Below are 15,158 nucleotides of genomic sequence, written 5' to 3' on the forward strand. Positions count from 1 at the left end.
TGCAATGTAGTGGAAGGTGAAAAGTGTGGTACTGGGAAAGCACAGCAGGTCAGGCAACATCCAAAGAGCAGGACAGTCGACATTTGGGCATAAGCCCATCATCCAGCATCTGCAGTCCTCACTTTCTCTCAATCACAATGTGGTGGAAAGTGGGTCTGTGGGAATGTGTAATATACTTTTTACTTCAACTTTTTTCTTCAGAGAGGTAAGGAGCTTTCAGATGCAAAAAAAAAATTCATGTTTTTTCACTAATTAGTACACATGTTGAAATTACTTACAATATTTCCACAAGTTGCTTTGAATCTCATTAACTGATGTGTGGGCAGCTCAAAAATAATACATTTTTTGAAAAAAATCATTAAAGCATAGGACTTTGAGTTGTGTATTAAACTTGAAGTTTTGAAAAGTGGTTACCAATAGTAGTTTGTAATTGCTCTGAATAATTCAGCGTCACGTTTCATTTGTTCATTCATTTACTAAATTGGCTAACTCTTCAGTTTACACAGTTGATTGGTAGACCAAGATTTCACATTGGTTTGTTGGGATACACTACTGCAGGTCTTGTGCAAGCAGGACATTCAGTCACTGTCAATTTGCTTTTTTCACTTATTGTTGAACAGATACATCATAATGTTGACTTTTGATGATGTTTTGGAAGAAGTAGGAGGATTTGGATTATATCAGAAGATCACATTCTTTTTTGTATGCCTGACCTCAGCGGCGTTCGCCTATCTCTATGTTGGATTTGTTTTTTTAGCAGTTACTCCTGACCATTGGTGCAGGAGTCCTGGGGTGACTGAGCTGAGAGATAAATGCAACTGGTCTCTGGAACAGGAGAAGAATTATACGTTACCTGTGGGGCAATCTGGCAGCTCCTCATACAGTCAGTGTGAGAAATACGATATTGACTGGAACTCTTCTTCAGGCAGCTGTGAAAATCCACTGCTTTTTGTCCAGAATGGATCCCAAGATCTACCACGTACAACTTGCCAGGACGGGTGGGTTTTTGAAAATGGCTCCATCTCCAGTATTGTGACGGAGGTATGTTTTAATTTTAGTTAGAAACATTAATTCCAATTATGTTGTTAATATTGCATGCTGCTAACTTAATATGTCAACTCTTGCTAATGATACACAGTTGTTAAAACATCAGTGTCCAAATTGCAATCATGAGAGTTTGCTATGCTCTAAATGCTGGAACTCCCTCCCAAAATCTCTGTTGTTTCATTTTTCTCTCCTGCTTCTATGGCACCACTTAAAATCCCCATCTTTCAATCGTAGTATCTTCTAATGGGGTTGGGAGCCAATTTTTTTTGTCTGTTTATACTCTGCTTTGGCACCACAGTCAGTTCTGCCATAACGCAATAGTTCCGTTCTCATACAATCCCGTGTTATACAAAAATTGCGTATTAGCAGCGCCATTTAGACTAATGGACCGAAATCGCTTTATAACCAGAACATGCTTTAAAAGTTCACTCTATAGAAACAGTGTCCCCGAATCCGTCAATCACATTATAACAAATTTCCATTAACAAAACACGCATTACAGCTGAATGATCTGTATTTACTGTAATAAACAATTTGCATACTGGAATTAATGTCAGTAATTAAAGTTACACTGCACTGAGTCCTGTTGTGAAATGGGCTTTCAACTCACCGCCTTTTGACTCAGATGAGTGAAATCACTTCACTTTGACACATTTAAAGCTATTTATAAGTGAATGTGCACATGGCTATTTGAAACATTCATGAATTTCTACCTATGTGCTAACAGTTAAATTCATATTAAAACTTGTGCGGCTATACTAAGTGGAATTGAATTTGAAATCAATTCCTTCACAGCATTAGGAATCCGTTTCATAGGCTGTAAGCATGCCTTTTGTTTTTAATCTGCATTTAGAGTCATAGAGTCATAGAGATGTACAGCATGAAAACAGACCCTTCGGTCCAACCCGTCCATGCCAACGAGATACCCCAACCCAATCTAGTCCCACCTGCCAGCACCTGGCCCATATCCCTCCCAACCTTTCCTATTCATATACCCATCCAAATGCCTCTTAAATGTTGCAATTGTACCAGCCTCCACCACATCCTCTGGCAGCTCATTCCATACACATACCACCCTCTGCGTGGAAAAGTTGCCCCTGAGGTCTCTTTTATATCTTTTCCCCCCTCATTCTAAACCTATGCCCTCTAGTTCTGGACTCCCCAACCCCAGGGAAAAGACTTTGTCTATTTACCCTATCCATGCCCCTCATAATTTTGTAAACCTCTATAAGGTCACCTCTCAGCCTCCGATGCTCCAAGGAAAACAGCCCCAGCCTGTTCAGCCGCTCCCTGTAGCTCAGATCCTCCAACTCTGGCAACATCCTTGTAAATCTTTTCTGAACCCTTTCAAGTTTCACAACATCTTTCCGATAGGAAGGAGACCAGAATTACACGCAATATTCCAACACTGGCCTAACCAATGTCCTGTACAGCCACAACATGACCTCCCAACTCCTGTACTCAATACTCTGACCAATAAAGGAAATCATACCAAACGCCGCCTTCACTATCCTATCTACCTGCGACTCCATTTTCAAGGAGCTATGAATCTACACTCCAAGATCTGTTTGTTCAGCAACACTCCCTAGGACCTTACCATTAAGTGTATAAGTCCTGCTAAGATTTGCTTTCCCAAAATGCAGCACCTCACATTTATCTGAATTAAACTCCATCTGCCACTTCTCAGCCCATTGGCCCATCTGGTCAAGATCCTGTTGTAATCTGAGGTAACCCTCTTCACTGTCCACTACACCTCCAATTTTGGTGTCATCTACAAACTTACTAACTGTACCTCTTATGCTCGCATCCAAATCATTTATGTAACTGACAAAGAGTAGAGGGCCCAGCACCAATCCTTGTGGCACTCCACTGGTCACAGGCCTCCAGTCTGTAAAACAACCCTCAACCACCACCCTCTGTCTTCTACCTTTGAGCCAGTTCTGTATCCAAATGGCTAATTCACCCTGTATTCCATGAGATCTAACCTTGCTAATCAGTCTCCCATGGGGAACCTTGTCGAACACTTTACTGAATTCCATAGAGATCACATCTACTGCTCTGCCCTCATCAATCTTCTTTGTTACTTCTTCAAAAAACTCAATCAAGTTTGTGAGACATGATTTCCTACACACAAAGCCATGTTGACTATCCCGAATCAGTCCTTGCCTTTCCAAATACATGTACATCCAGTCCCTCAGGATTCCCTCCAACAACTTGCCCACCACCGAGGTCAGGCTCACCGGTCTATAGTTCCCTGGCTTGTCTTTACTGCCCTTCTTAAACAGTGGTACCATGTTTGCCAACCTCCAGTCTTCCGGCACCTCACCTGTGACTATCGATGATACAAATATCTCAGCAAGAGGCCCAGCAATCACTTCTCTAGCTTCCCACAGAGTTCTCGGGTACACCTGATCAGGTCCTGGGGATTTATCCACTTTTAACCGTTTCAAGACATCCAGCACTTCCTCCTCTGTAATCTGGACATTTTGCAAGATGTCACCATCTATTTCCCGACAATCTATATCTTCCATATCCTTTTCCACAGTAAATACTGATGCAAAATATTCATTTAGTATCTCAATTGTCTGCAGTCAGCAGAGATGGCACTTAATTAACATCACCTAATAAATTCGGACAAACCTGATATATTGACATCCTAGTCAGTGTATAGTGTGTTTGACTCCTTGCATAGAATGTGGAAGTTTCATCAGATTACTCTCAGAATCAATTAATCTAATTAACCTTGACTTTGATTTCTGGTTGATTTGACCAAATGTACAAATTCTGCCTAGTGTCCTGATGCATCTCAGGGTCACCTCCAGAGATATAGTAGTATTTAAAAGCAATGCTGTGGATGAATATAGACATAACTCTAAATATTGAAGACTATTCTTTTCATCCTTGCATCAAAACCTGCAACCTCCTTGATTCATCATTTTTGCCTTTTCATGGTTGTGGAGTTTGCATTTCCATTACTCCATCTGAAGGATACTCCTGGTGTTACACTTGGTGATGGGAAGAGTGTGTTAGAAGTCAAGTCCCAATACTCTGAGCCAAATCAAATGTCTGTCTTTTCAAATGCCTCAGTGTCTTACTTAGTCACCAAAATGGTCAATTTGATTCTTTTTATTAGTTATCCAGAATAAAAGAGACTTTGCCAGATTTATTCAATCAAACCCAAATTAGCACTTTTACTAGAGCAAAATGTATTTTTACATGACGTTATTTATTAAAGTACTATGTAGAATTAAAGACATCCTTCTTTATCCCAAACAAAAACACATGTATGGACAGGATGAGCTGAGATGATGTGTAGAAGTAGTGATGGTTTCGCTTCTCAACAAGATCTGATTGATGTTAGTCACAGGGCAATCTGAAAATAATTTTCTCAATTCAGCTAGGAAGCAGTTAGGAATCCTAATATTTGAAACTTTCAGGACTCAGTACAGTCCAGATACTGTTGCTGGACAACATTCAGCACAAGGCCTATTCTAAACACATTCTGCTTCTCTTGCAATTAAGAGCGTAAAAGTGATGTCTTAGCTCTCTTTTAAAAGCTTTGCTTTTCAAAGTAACTTGCTTTTTTTCATAAACAACAAATAACCCCACAATTCTCATTGACATTATTTTTTCCAAGAAATTATATTGTAAGTCCTTTGCAAGCCAGGAATTGTCCAGATCTTTCAATTTCCAATTCTCATAATGCATAAATGTGTTTTCTCAACACGGGTTTTAATTATTTTGTGCGAAGACACATTTCCTGACCTTGAGCCCTGAACATAATCTTTAGCAGTTTCACACAGCACATATTCTTGCTTTGAATTTACTTCAGGTGTACTCTTTGTATCCTCTTTTGAATCAGATTTGTCAGTGATTCCATTAAGTCCGTTAGTTATACATGAATTAATTTGCCTTGTCATGTATCTGTTTGTAAGGTAGTGAGAGTCCTTTTCTTTTTGTATAGTATTATGTGTACTATGATTTTACTTATGTTGAACTGTATTTCATGGTCAACCACTCAATAGATAGACATTCGTAACACTAATAATATTCTACCTCTAATTATTGCACCTTTATATCTCTAACTGAGCTATATAAGTTGATAAAAGGGATCCACAAAGTGCTTGCAGAAAGAAAGTTTCCTTGTGGGACAGTCTAGAATGAGAGAATAAGGGATAGCAGAAGCAAAACACAGATGAGGTGAAATTATTTCTCACAAAGGATGACAAATCTGTGGAATTTATACCCCAACGTGTCATGGATGCTGGAGCACTAAATAAATTTAAAGGGAAGATAGGCAGACTTTTAATTATTAAAGGGTTGAAGGGTTATGGGGAGTAGGCAGGTAAATAGAGTTGAAGCTGAAATGAGATCAGACGTAATTGCATTAAATGGCAAATCAGGCTCAAAGGACTGAATTGCCTGCACTTTCTCCTTGATCTTACATCTCAAAACGGTTCCAGAGTGATCTCGGGACCTCGAGAACCTGGAGGTAATGCCCGGTGCAATCTGGAGTCAATGCCCAATACGGACTGGAGGCTACGTGCAGTGTTAGAGGGCAATTGTTCTGAACTTTTCATTTCTCTATTTTCTAATTTATTTCTACAATCTACAATGTTGCACTTTTGATGTCTTTATTTTCTATTTTTTTTTCCCTAAGAACTCGTACTGAAAAATTGGACCTATGTACCTTTGTACGTAAGATGACACTATAAGTGAATAAGTGACAACTTGTAAACTTTTCACTGTACTCATTTGAGTACATGTGACAGTAAAACTAATCCAAAGCAATTCACTTATGTTCCTATATTGTTCTTATCCTTGTGCTTTGAACCATCTTTTAGAATGAAGAAGCAGAGTGTGGAGCTCCTATGGAATTTTGAGCTAGTTCTAAGACTGGATTAAGCTGTCAAAGATATGGAAATTCAATCAATAATGAAGGATGGGAAAGAAAGAAAGAGAGAGACTTGAATTCAAACATTGGGAATGAAATGTTGCCTGTTGTTAATAAAAGCCTTTAGCAAATAGACAAAAAGAATAAGGAGTATTTGAATGATAGGTTTGAGATATAAAACCTGAGACTAAGATCATTATGGTGTAGAAGTAATAATTGAAACAAGGCTTGAAGAGGATGTTTTTGGAAGGTAACATTTCTGGTTTTGAGGTGTTCTTGAAAGAAGGAAAAAAGAAGGGTGAAGGAGTGTCAGTAGTTGTTATAGTACCGATGTGGGATGATGCAGTTGGAGGGTTAAAAATAATTTATTTTGTTATAATTGAAAAGGTAAGGAGATAAAGGGGCAAATGTGCAACAGGTTACAGAAGGCTGCAAGAAAATAGAATATTGATAATGGGAGTTTCAGTTATTCCAAGATAGGAGTAGAATAAGCAGAAAATAGAGGTATTTGTGAAATGTGTACAAGAAAACCTTTTTGATCAATGTGGTTCCTATTAACACAGAAGGACAAGGCGATGGATCATATTTTGGGGATGAAACCTTTGGATCAATAGGTTAACTATATCTTTACTTGAGTCATAATTAAACACCTAATGTCATGATGACATTAAAGCACATGGAACTGAAACCCAAGTCTTTCAGATGGCAAAGATTTATTTTCATATTATCTTTCACCTTCTGTAACCAATCTGCCAGGATTGGATAGAGTCAGCATAGTTTACAAAAGGGAAATCATGCTTGACAAATTTACTGGAAGTTTTTGAGGATGAATATCGGAGAATTGATTGGGGTTAAGTGAATATCGTTGCCTTGAACTTTCATAAGGCTTTTTTAAGGTCCCACATTAAAAGATTACCATGTACAATTAATGCTCTAATTTACCACTTAAATTACAGAGAACAGCTTGGAAGGTGGGAAGCAAAGAGTAGGAATAAATGGCATGCATTTGCTGACTCATCCAACTTCTCCAAATCACACTGATGCAAGTGACCAACGGGCAACTGTCGAGATCAGTGCTTGGACCAGAGCTATTTGCAATTTATATTGATTATTTTGATCAGGAAATTAAATGTAATTGCCAAGTTTGCAGACAACTAAAAGCTAGGTGGGAGGGTGAACTATGACATCAGCAAATTGGAGAAGTTGAATAAGTAGGCAAATCCATAGCTGATGAAGTATAGTGTGGATAAATGTGAAGTAGCAAAAACAGGAAGACAGATCTGAATGCTGACAGACTGGGAGGTACAATGACATCTGGATGTCTTGGTCCACCAGTCACTGAAAGTAAACTCGTAGATGGAGTAGACAATGAAGAAGAGAAATGGTATGTTGGCCTCCATAGAAAGAGGAATTGAGTACAGGTTCAAGGCTACCTTTCTACAATCGTATAGGGCCTTCTTCAGACTACACCTGAAATATTGTGCAGCTTTAGTCTCCTTATCTGAGGAAGTTCTGGCTATGGAGGAAGTGATTCTTAGGACGGTAGGGCTGACCTGTGAAGAGAGATTGGATCAGTTAGGACTAAAATCACAGGGGTTTAGAAGAATAAGGAAGGAATCTCATGGAAACCTGTAAAATTCTAACAAGACAGGATAAACACAGGAAAGATGTTCCTGAAGATGAGAGAGTCCAAAACCAGGGCTCACTATTTAAGAATATAAGGTAGGCCATTTAGAACTGAAATGAGGAGACGTTTCTTCATCCAGAGAGTGCTGAGCCACCTAGGATTCTCTCGCACAGAAATTGGTTGAGGCTAAAACATTTAATGGTTTCAAGAAGGAGTTAGATATAATTCATAAGTCAAAAAGGATCAAAGAGTACAGGGCAAAAGTAGAAACAGAGTACTGAGTTGAATGATCAACAATGATCATACTGAACTATAGAGCTGGCTTAAAGGGCTCAATGGCTTACCCCGTTCCTATTCTCTATGTTTTAATCTAGCAATGAGTAGACTCAAAGAAGTGGCAAAAATGGAACCCTGGAGTAAAGCTCAGTGGCAGTATAGTGCAGTGGGCAAAGGATTTCAAGTTTTATGTAGTTATTGGCTTGCAGTGAGGGAAATTCCATGCAACACTAAAAAGAGTATGGGAAAAAATAACAGGGAATAAGGCACGCAGAAAAAAAATTGCGTTGAATTAATTTTATGGTCACATGTACTCAAATGAGTACAGTGAAAAGTTTATAAGTCACCACTTACAACAACATCTAAAGCACAAGGGTACCTAGATACAACCCTTAGTACAGAATAGATAAATGAAGGAAAAGAGGTTACATTGCAACTATGCATTGTATGACCATAGGTCAGAAAATAAAAGGAAAGTTAAAAAGACAAACATTAGTCTCTCTCTAAAGGCTCTCCGCAGTAGACTGACACAGGGGGCCTCCACAAGGTCTGTCTGCTGGCTGCCGCCACGCTTACACTGGGCCACTGACATCATGCACCTGTACCAGGCCCGAGACATCCCTGCCACCCTGCTCCATCCACTGGCATCTCTGGTGATCATTGGCTCTGCTTCAGAGGCCAGGGCTGGGTGTTTGAGGCTGATAGAAAGGAGGAGAGGGGGAGAAAAAAAGATAAAGTAGTAAATGAATGGGCGGAGTGGAAGATCTCCAGCTGAAACGCCCTACTCTGCCACCACCTTACCATCTCAAAATCAGCCTGACACTGAGTTGGAGATTACTGCAGAGTAGAGGTCCTTATAGAAATGGGAAATAAAAAGGCACACAACGGTCATCAGCAGAAATGTGGAAAGAAACAAGATGCAGTCTCACAATAAGGGACCTTATTGATGGGAGCTTTGCCCAGCCAGTATTACTAAGAGCCATGAGTTCAAAGAGAGAGACTGTATCAGAACTACATTAGTAACATAGAAAGTTTAAAAACAGACCACTGCAGTCCATTGGATTTCAAGGATTAGAAGATTAGGATGAATTCTTCATAGGGGATATAAAAAGTGGTCAGGAGGAAATTGAGCAAATTTTGGAATATTGTATTTAATTCTGGTCCCCTTGTATAGGAAGCATGTTGTTAAATTTGAAATGGTTCAGAAAAGATTTACAAAGATGATGCCAGGGTTGGAGAGTTTGAACTATACGGAGAGGCTGAATTAGCTGAGGCTTTTTTTCTCTGGAGTGTCAGAGGCTGAGGGGTGACCTTGTAGAGGTTTATAAAATGATGGGCATGGATAGGGTGAGTAGTCAAGGTCTTTTCCCCAGCAGGGGAGTCCAAAAGTAGGGGGCAGAGGATTAAGGTGAGAAGGGAAAGATTTAAAAGGGACCTAAGGGGTAACATTTTCGCACGGAGGGTGGTGCATGTATGGAATGAGCTGCCAGAGGAAATGGTGGAGTTTGGTATAATTACAACATTTAAAAAGCATCAGAACTTGTATATGAATAACAAAGGTTCAGAGGGATATGGGCCAAATGCTGGCAAATGGGACAAGATTAATTTAGGATATCTGGTCAGCATGGATAGTTGGACTGAAGGGTCTGTTTCCATGCTGTACATCTTTATGACTGTATGACTCAAAGTGCACTACAGGATTTTGGCTCCTCTGATTATACTGTCATGACCAAGCTTGAAGGGGTACACTACCTTATTTCCTAGTCCCATTCTTCTACAGCCCATAATAAAACTTAAATCTAATTCAGGTAGTGATTTGGCCAATTATCTAGGTCTCAGACTGTATCTGGTTTAATTTGAAAAACAAGTATTTAGTTTCTGTAATTATTTAGAAAATATTAATGACCTATTCATTACCAAAAAAATTACTCAAACAGAGACACCAAAAAAATGAATGTTAGGACAATACAAATATATCCAACTGCCCTTCTAAAAATCCCACAACTCAAACTATTGTGGCAGGTTGAAATATTTTTGCTGGAGACAGTGAGATGGATTCTGAGTTCCACTTTCACTGGTAAAGATAATTTCTCATTGATTTTCATTCCCATATTTTGTTGACAGGAGTTTAAAGGAGTGAGGAAGCAAAGAGCTATTGCTCCTCAGGTAGTTTTTCTCAGATTCCCTTTAATTGTCTGACCGTCTAGGTTCGGAGCACAAAAACGTTATTTCATCCACAAACTGGGTGACCGCTCTTGGGAAGTCTCATAGGCTGTCTCTATCTGAACCTCTGTTTCTTGCAGATGCTTCATTGTTGGTGTGAACAAAACTGCTCCTTTGCAAAGTGCCCCTTTCAAAAGCTCACAATGTATAAGAATGTACTTATCAATTAATATTTAGACCTCACATCTTTAGAACAACACCAATTCACAAACTGCATACTGGCGTGCAGATATTATGGCGAAAGATGGCAAGAAAACTAATTTTAAGTTGGATACAAAGGCAGGTGTGTCTGTTGTTTCAGATTCAACATTGTGGTTGAGGCCAAAATTATCTGTCGTCATCTTTTTAGTTTTGCAGCACAGGAGTTAGTAAAATCTGAGTGAGACACAAGATGGAGTTGTTCGTTGTTATAATGGGAAAGCAATCACTGATATTTTGAATGTCATTCCTAATTATCACTATACTTTAGTAAATGGAGATTCTTGTCTGGCTTTGCATTTTCTTCATTTTGTAGTTACAGAAAATATAACAATAATAGCAACTACACTTAGACACAGATTCCTTCCTGTGATGAAGGTCAAGATATTACAAGAAATAAGAGAGAGATTGACATTCTGAAGTCTCAGCTGCTCCCAGCTGCATTTAAACATCTAGTAGAGATGAATGGGACCTTGGCAATATTTCAGGAAACTCAACTGAAGGCTGGTTGTGTCATAGTCGGGCAATAAACAGGCAGAAACAGTAAATGCCCTAATGCTAAAAGGAACAGCAAATGAAGAAGAGCTTATAGTAGTTTAACCACAAACAAACACCAACAAACTGGCAGATTCTCCAAAGGCAACAAGATGACTACAATGTCTGAGAAGTAATAGTGCATCAGTCCCATCTACCTTCAAAAAGAGGTTGGAATATTGTTGGAGATTGATACCTTAACTAGAAGAGACTTTTTGGTTGTAGGAGTTGGGAAGTGACAGTAAAGTGAAATGTTGATGGTTAAATGGAATACAGCAGATGAACTTGGAGAGAAATGTGGAGTAAAGGGTTAATCTAAAAGGATTAAAGTCATCTTTAATAATGGATACTCAGCTTGTGCATAACATCTATGTCATGATAATGTCAGAATAGTGACAGATACTTGTTGATAAAGCAAATGTGTAGAGTGTATGAGGTTTTATTTCTTGCACCCTTTACTGTACTGTTATATGTAATAAAACCTGTTAACAGTCACTTAGAGTGCAGACCTTATCTTACTGCAAACAGAAGTAAACATATTGTAGTGTAGGAGTGCACAAATGCAGAACTGCATTTAAAGAGCATCATGCAGAAGTGTTGGTGATGCAGCAACTCTCTCTGAAGACATGCTGGCTTCTCTACCTTTTTTATTCTTCATTCACGGAATGTATGTATAGCTTGCTAGGCCATCATTCATCGCCAAGAGGGCAATTCAAAGTTAACTCAGTAAATCTTACTAATGAACCAGTCTTTTTAAAATGACAATCAACAGTAGTCACATGATCACCGTTTGGACAGTTTGTTTTTCTTCCACACTTTTGTTGGATTCAAATTTCACAATTTGCCAAGAACACTAACCTGGATTACTAGTCCAATAATATTAACACTACTCCCCCACCTCACCAGTAAGTCCCTTATAAATGAAATACATGATGCTGATGCTGAACGTTTGGGCAAACCTGCAGCTCAGAGTATCTCCCAAAGGGTCCCATATCTTTCAATCTTCTGGTTCATTCTATTGTTGATAGTGGTGTACTCCTATTTTTGGATTTTTGGCTTTTTTCCCTCAACTGTCGGAGGCTGAAGGGTGACTTACAGAGGTTTTAAAAAAATCATAGGGTGAATTGCTGAGGTCTATTTCTCAGGTTAGGGGAGTCTAAAACTAAAGGGCACAGGTTCAAGGTGAGAGGGGAAAGACTTAAAAAGGAACTGAGGGGCAACGTTTTCCCACAGAGGGTAGTGCAGGTATGGATCAAGCTGCCAGCGGTGGTGGTGAAGCAGGTACAATTACAACTTTTAAAAGACTTGTGCTTGGGTACACGAATAGGAAGGAATTAAAGGAATATGGGCCAAATGCTGGCAAATGGGACTACATCAGTTTAGAATATCTAGTTGGTGTGGACGAGTTAGAACGAAGGGTCTATTTCCATGCTGTATAACGTGATGATTCAATCTTCCTCTTCAAGGAGTTTTGATGATTTGGGTCCTGGAGGTTCATGTCTTGAATCAGTTTTCCATTAAAAGTTATCATTGCCATTACTTTCATGTCAGCATTGTGAGAAGGTGCCATCCCACTCCACCAATAAGTTCACCTATCAAGGAAATGATGACAGAGCAATATATCCGGTTTGTCTTCCAAAACTATGTGCAACACTTTTGAGATTAATGCTCTAAGAGAAAGTTTTGGAAAGTTGGAGTGGGAGGGGAAATGTTGGAAGTAGGATTTGGATGGAAACTGTAAATAGTTCATGAGGTCAATAGTTTGAGAGAAGAGTAAGCTTGAAGAGGAAGGAAATGTGTAGTAAAGAGTTAATTATACATTTAACTGTAGCAACTGAGCATGCAAATAAGTAGCAATGTCATGATGCTTCAGATGATAGAGAACTAGAACAGAAGTCTATAGGGTTTCATAGAAGGCAATTCCTGCCATCTTATGTTTAGAATTAATAATGTTCACTTAAATGGGTGTAAACTACCTTCTCTCAATAACCCATATGTGATCATATTACAAAATCAGGCAAGTAAACCACTCTTCTGCGGGGAAGCATTTGAGAAATAGTCAATTAGAGTTAAAATTACACCTGAGAAAGACAAGAAAGCCAAATGTATGAATACATAACAGTAGATTTTTGGGCGGCACGGTGGCACAGTGGTTAGCACTGCTGCCTCACAGCGCCAGAGACCCGGGTTCAATTCCCGCCTCAGGCGACTGACTGTGTGGAGTTTGCACATTCTGCCCGTGTCGGCGTGGGTTTCCTCCGGGTGCTCCGGTTTCCTCCCACAGTCCAAAGGTGTGCATGTCAGGTGAATTGGCCACGCTAAATTGCCCGTAGTGTTAGGTAAGGAGTAAATGTATGGGTGGGTTTCGCTTCGGCGGGTCGGTGTGGACTTGTTGGGCTGAAGGGCCTGTTTCCACACTGTAATCTAATCTAATCTGAAAAGATTTCAATGAGTTGAAGAAAAACCTTATACAGATGGATTAGAATTAAAATTTGAGCAGGTAAACAATAATTAAACAATGGGAGATTTACAAAGAGTAAATGAGTGGGGTACCCGATGAACATATTCCTCGATCGGGGAAAGGAAGGGCACCAAAGCTAGAACTCCATCCATGACTAAAGATTATAGAGATTAAAATGAAATTGAAAAGTGAGGTGTATCACAAATGTTGCATATGAAAGACACAGATCACAAAAAGAAATAAGAAAGGAGTCTTTAAGAATAGATTAGCAGCTAACATAAAATAACTATAATATAAGTAATCATTAAAGATAGAGTGCACCTGATATCGGTCCAAGTAGAAAATGATCTATTGGGATAAAAATATCTATTGGAGACCGTGCAAATGGCTGAGGTATTAACTATGCACTTTGCATCTATTGGTTTCACCCAAAGGGGGTATTATTAATCTAGGAGATAGAAATAATATTCAATAAAAAAACAAAGACAATGTATTTAAAATCTTGCATTAAAAAATGACCCAATCAGGTGTATCCTAGATTACTGAGGGAAGTAAGGTAGAAGTTGCAAGGCACTGATCATAATCTCGGGCACCACATTCTTTAGAAATGGGGGTGGTGCCAGAGGATTGCAAATATCACACCCCATTATGGGCAACATGGTGGCTCAGTGGTTAACACTGCCTCACAGTGCCAGGGACCTGGGTTTGATTCTAGCCTTAGGCAACTGTCTGTGTCGAGTTTGTACATTCTCCCCTTCGCAGGTTTCCTTCTGTTTCCTCCTACAGTGCAAAGATGTCCAGGTTATGTAGACTGGCCAGGTTAAATTGCCTGTAATATCCAGGGATATGCAGAATAGGTGTATTAGCCATGGAAAATGCAGGCTTACAGGGATAGGGTAGGGGGCTGGTCTGCCTTCCAGAGGGTTGGGCTCAACAGGCCAAATAGACTGCTTCCGCACTGTAGGGATTCTATGAAAATGGGGAGAGAGGTCAACCCAGCACTTATATATATTTGTATACTCCAAGAAACTTTGAGACAATATCAAACCCTTAGAAAAATTATGGATTATTAAATGATCATCAGCTTATAAGACCAGACAACCCAGGAACAGAAGTAGGCCATTCAACCCATCTGGTTTACTTTGCCATTCAGTGAAGTCATGTCTGATCTGATAATCCTCAGCTCCACTTTCCTGCTTTTTCCCTATAACCCTTGATTCCTTTTCTGATTAAAATTCTGTCTGTTTCAGCCTCAGACATGCTTCATGGCAGAACCTTGACAGCCTCTGTTAAAAAGAATTCCATAGTTTCACAATCCTCTGCGAGAAGGAATTCCTGGCCCTCCGTGTCTCAAATCTATAACCACATTTTCTGACATTATGTCCTTGGACCTAGGTTCTTCCACAAATGGAAGCAACCTTTCCACATCTACCTTGTCAAATTCTCTGAGAATCTTGTGCATTCCAATGAGGGTACCTGTCAATGGTCTAACTAAGGCTCAAGCTATTCAACCTCTTCTCATAGGACAGTTGTTTTTTTGTTTTTTGTGATGCACAGATTAGGACTTACAAATCCTTCTATTGTGTAGCTTTCTGAAATCTTTCTCCATTTAAATAATATTCAGCTCCTCTATTCTTCCTGCCAAAATGCATAATCTCACATTTCCTCCCATTATATTCCATCTGCCAAGTTTTCACCCATTCACTTGTCTCCAGCTCTCTGTAGAAACTGTGTCATCTTTACCACTTCCTTTCCCAATTGCTTTGGTCTCATCTGCAAACTTTACTATAGTATCTTCACTTTGCACGTACAACTCCTTAACAAATTGTGGGCCAGCACTGATCCCTGTGGCATACCACTAGTTATAAGTTGTCAGCCTGACTATGTTCCTCCCCTTA

General features: G+C 39.4%; 1 protein-coding gene across 2 annotated transcripts in view; it reads left to right on the forward strand.

The window, feature by feature from the left end:
* The first annotated feature begins 548 nt into the window (after positions 1-548).
* Positions 549-15,158, forward strand: part of slc22a2 (solute carrier family 22 member 2) — a 52,290-nt gene continuing 37,680 nt past the window's right edge. For both annotated transcript variants that reach the window (XM_043696290.2, XM_043696293.2), the window contains exon 1: positions 549-1,041. In XM_043696290.2, coding sequence (XP_043552225.2) covers positions 631-1,041 — 411 coding nt within the window. In that variant the 5' untranslated portion in view covers positions 549-630. The remainder of the gene's footprint in view (positions 1,042-15,158) is intronic.

The sequence above is a fragment of the Chiloscyllium plagiosum genome, unplaced genomic scaffold (assembly GCF_037043375.1).
Source record: "Chiloscyllium plagiosum isolate Xiang-an unplaced genomic scaffold, Cpla_swu_hap1 HiC_scaffold_10, whole genome shotgun sequence".
NCBI lineage: Eukaryota > Metazoa > Chordata > Chondrichthyes > Orectolobiformes > Hemiscylliidae > Chiloscyllium > Chiloscyllium plagiosum.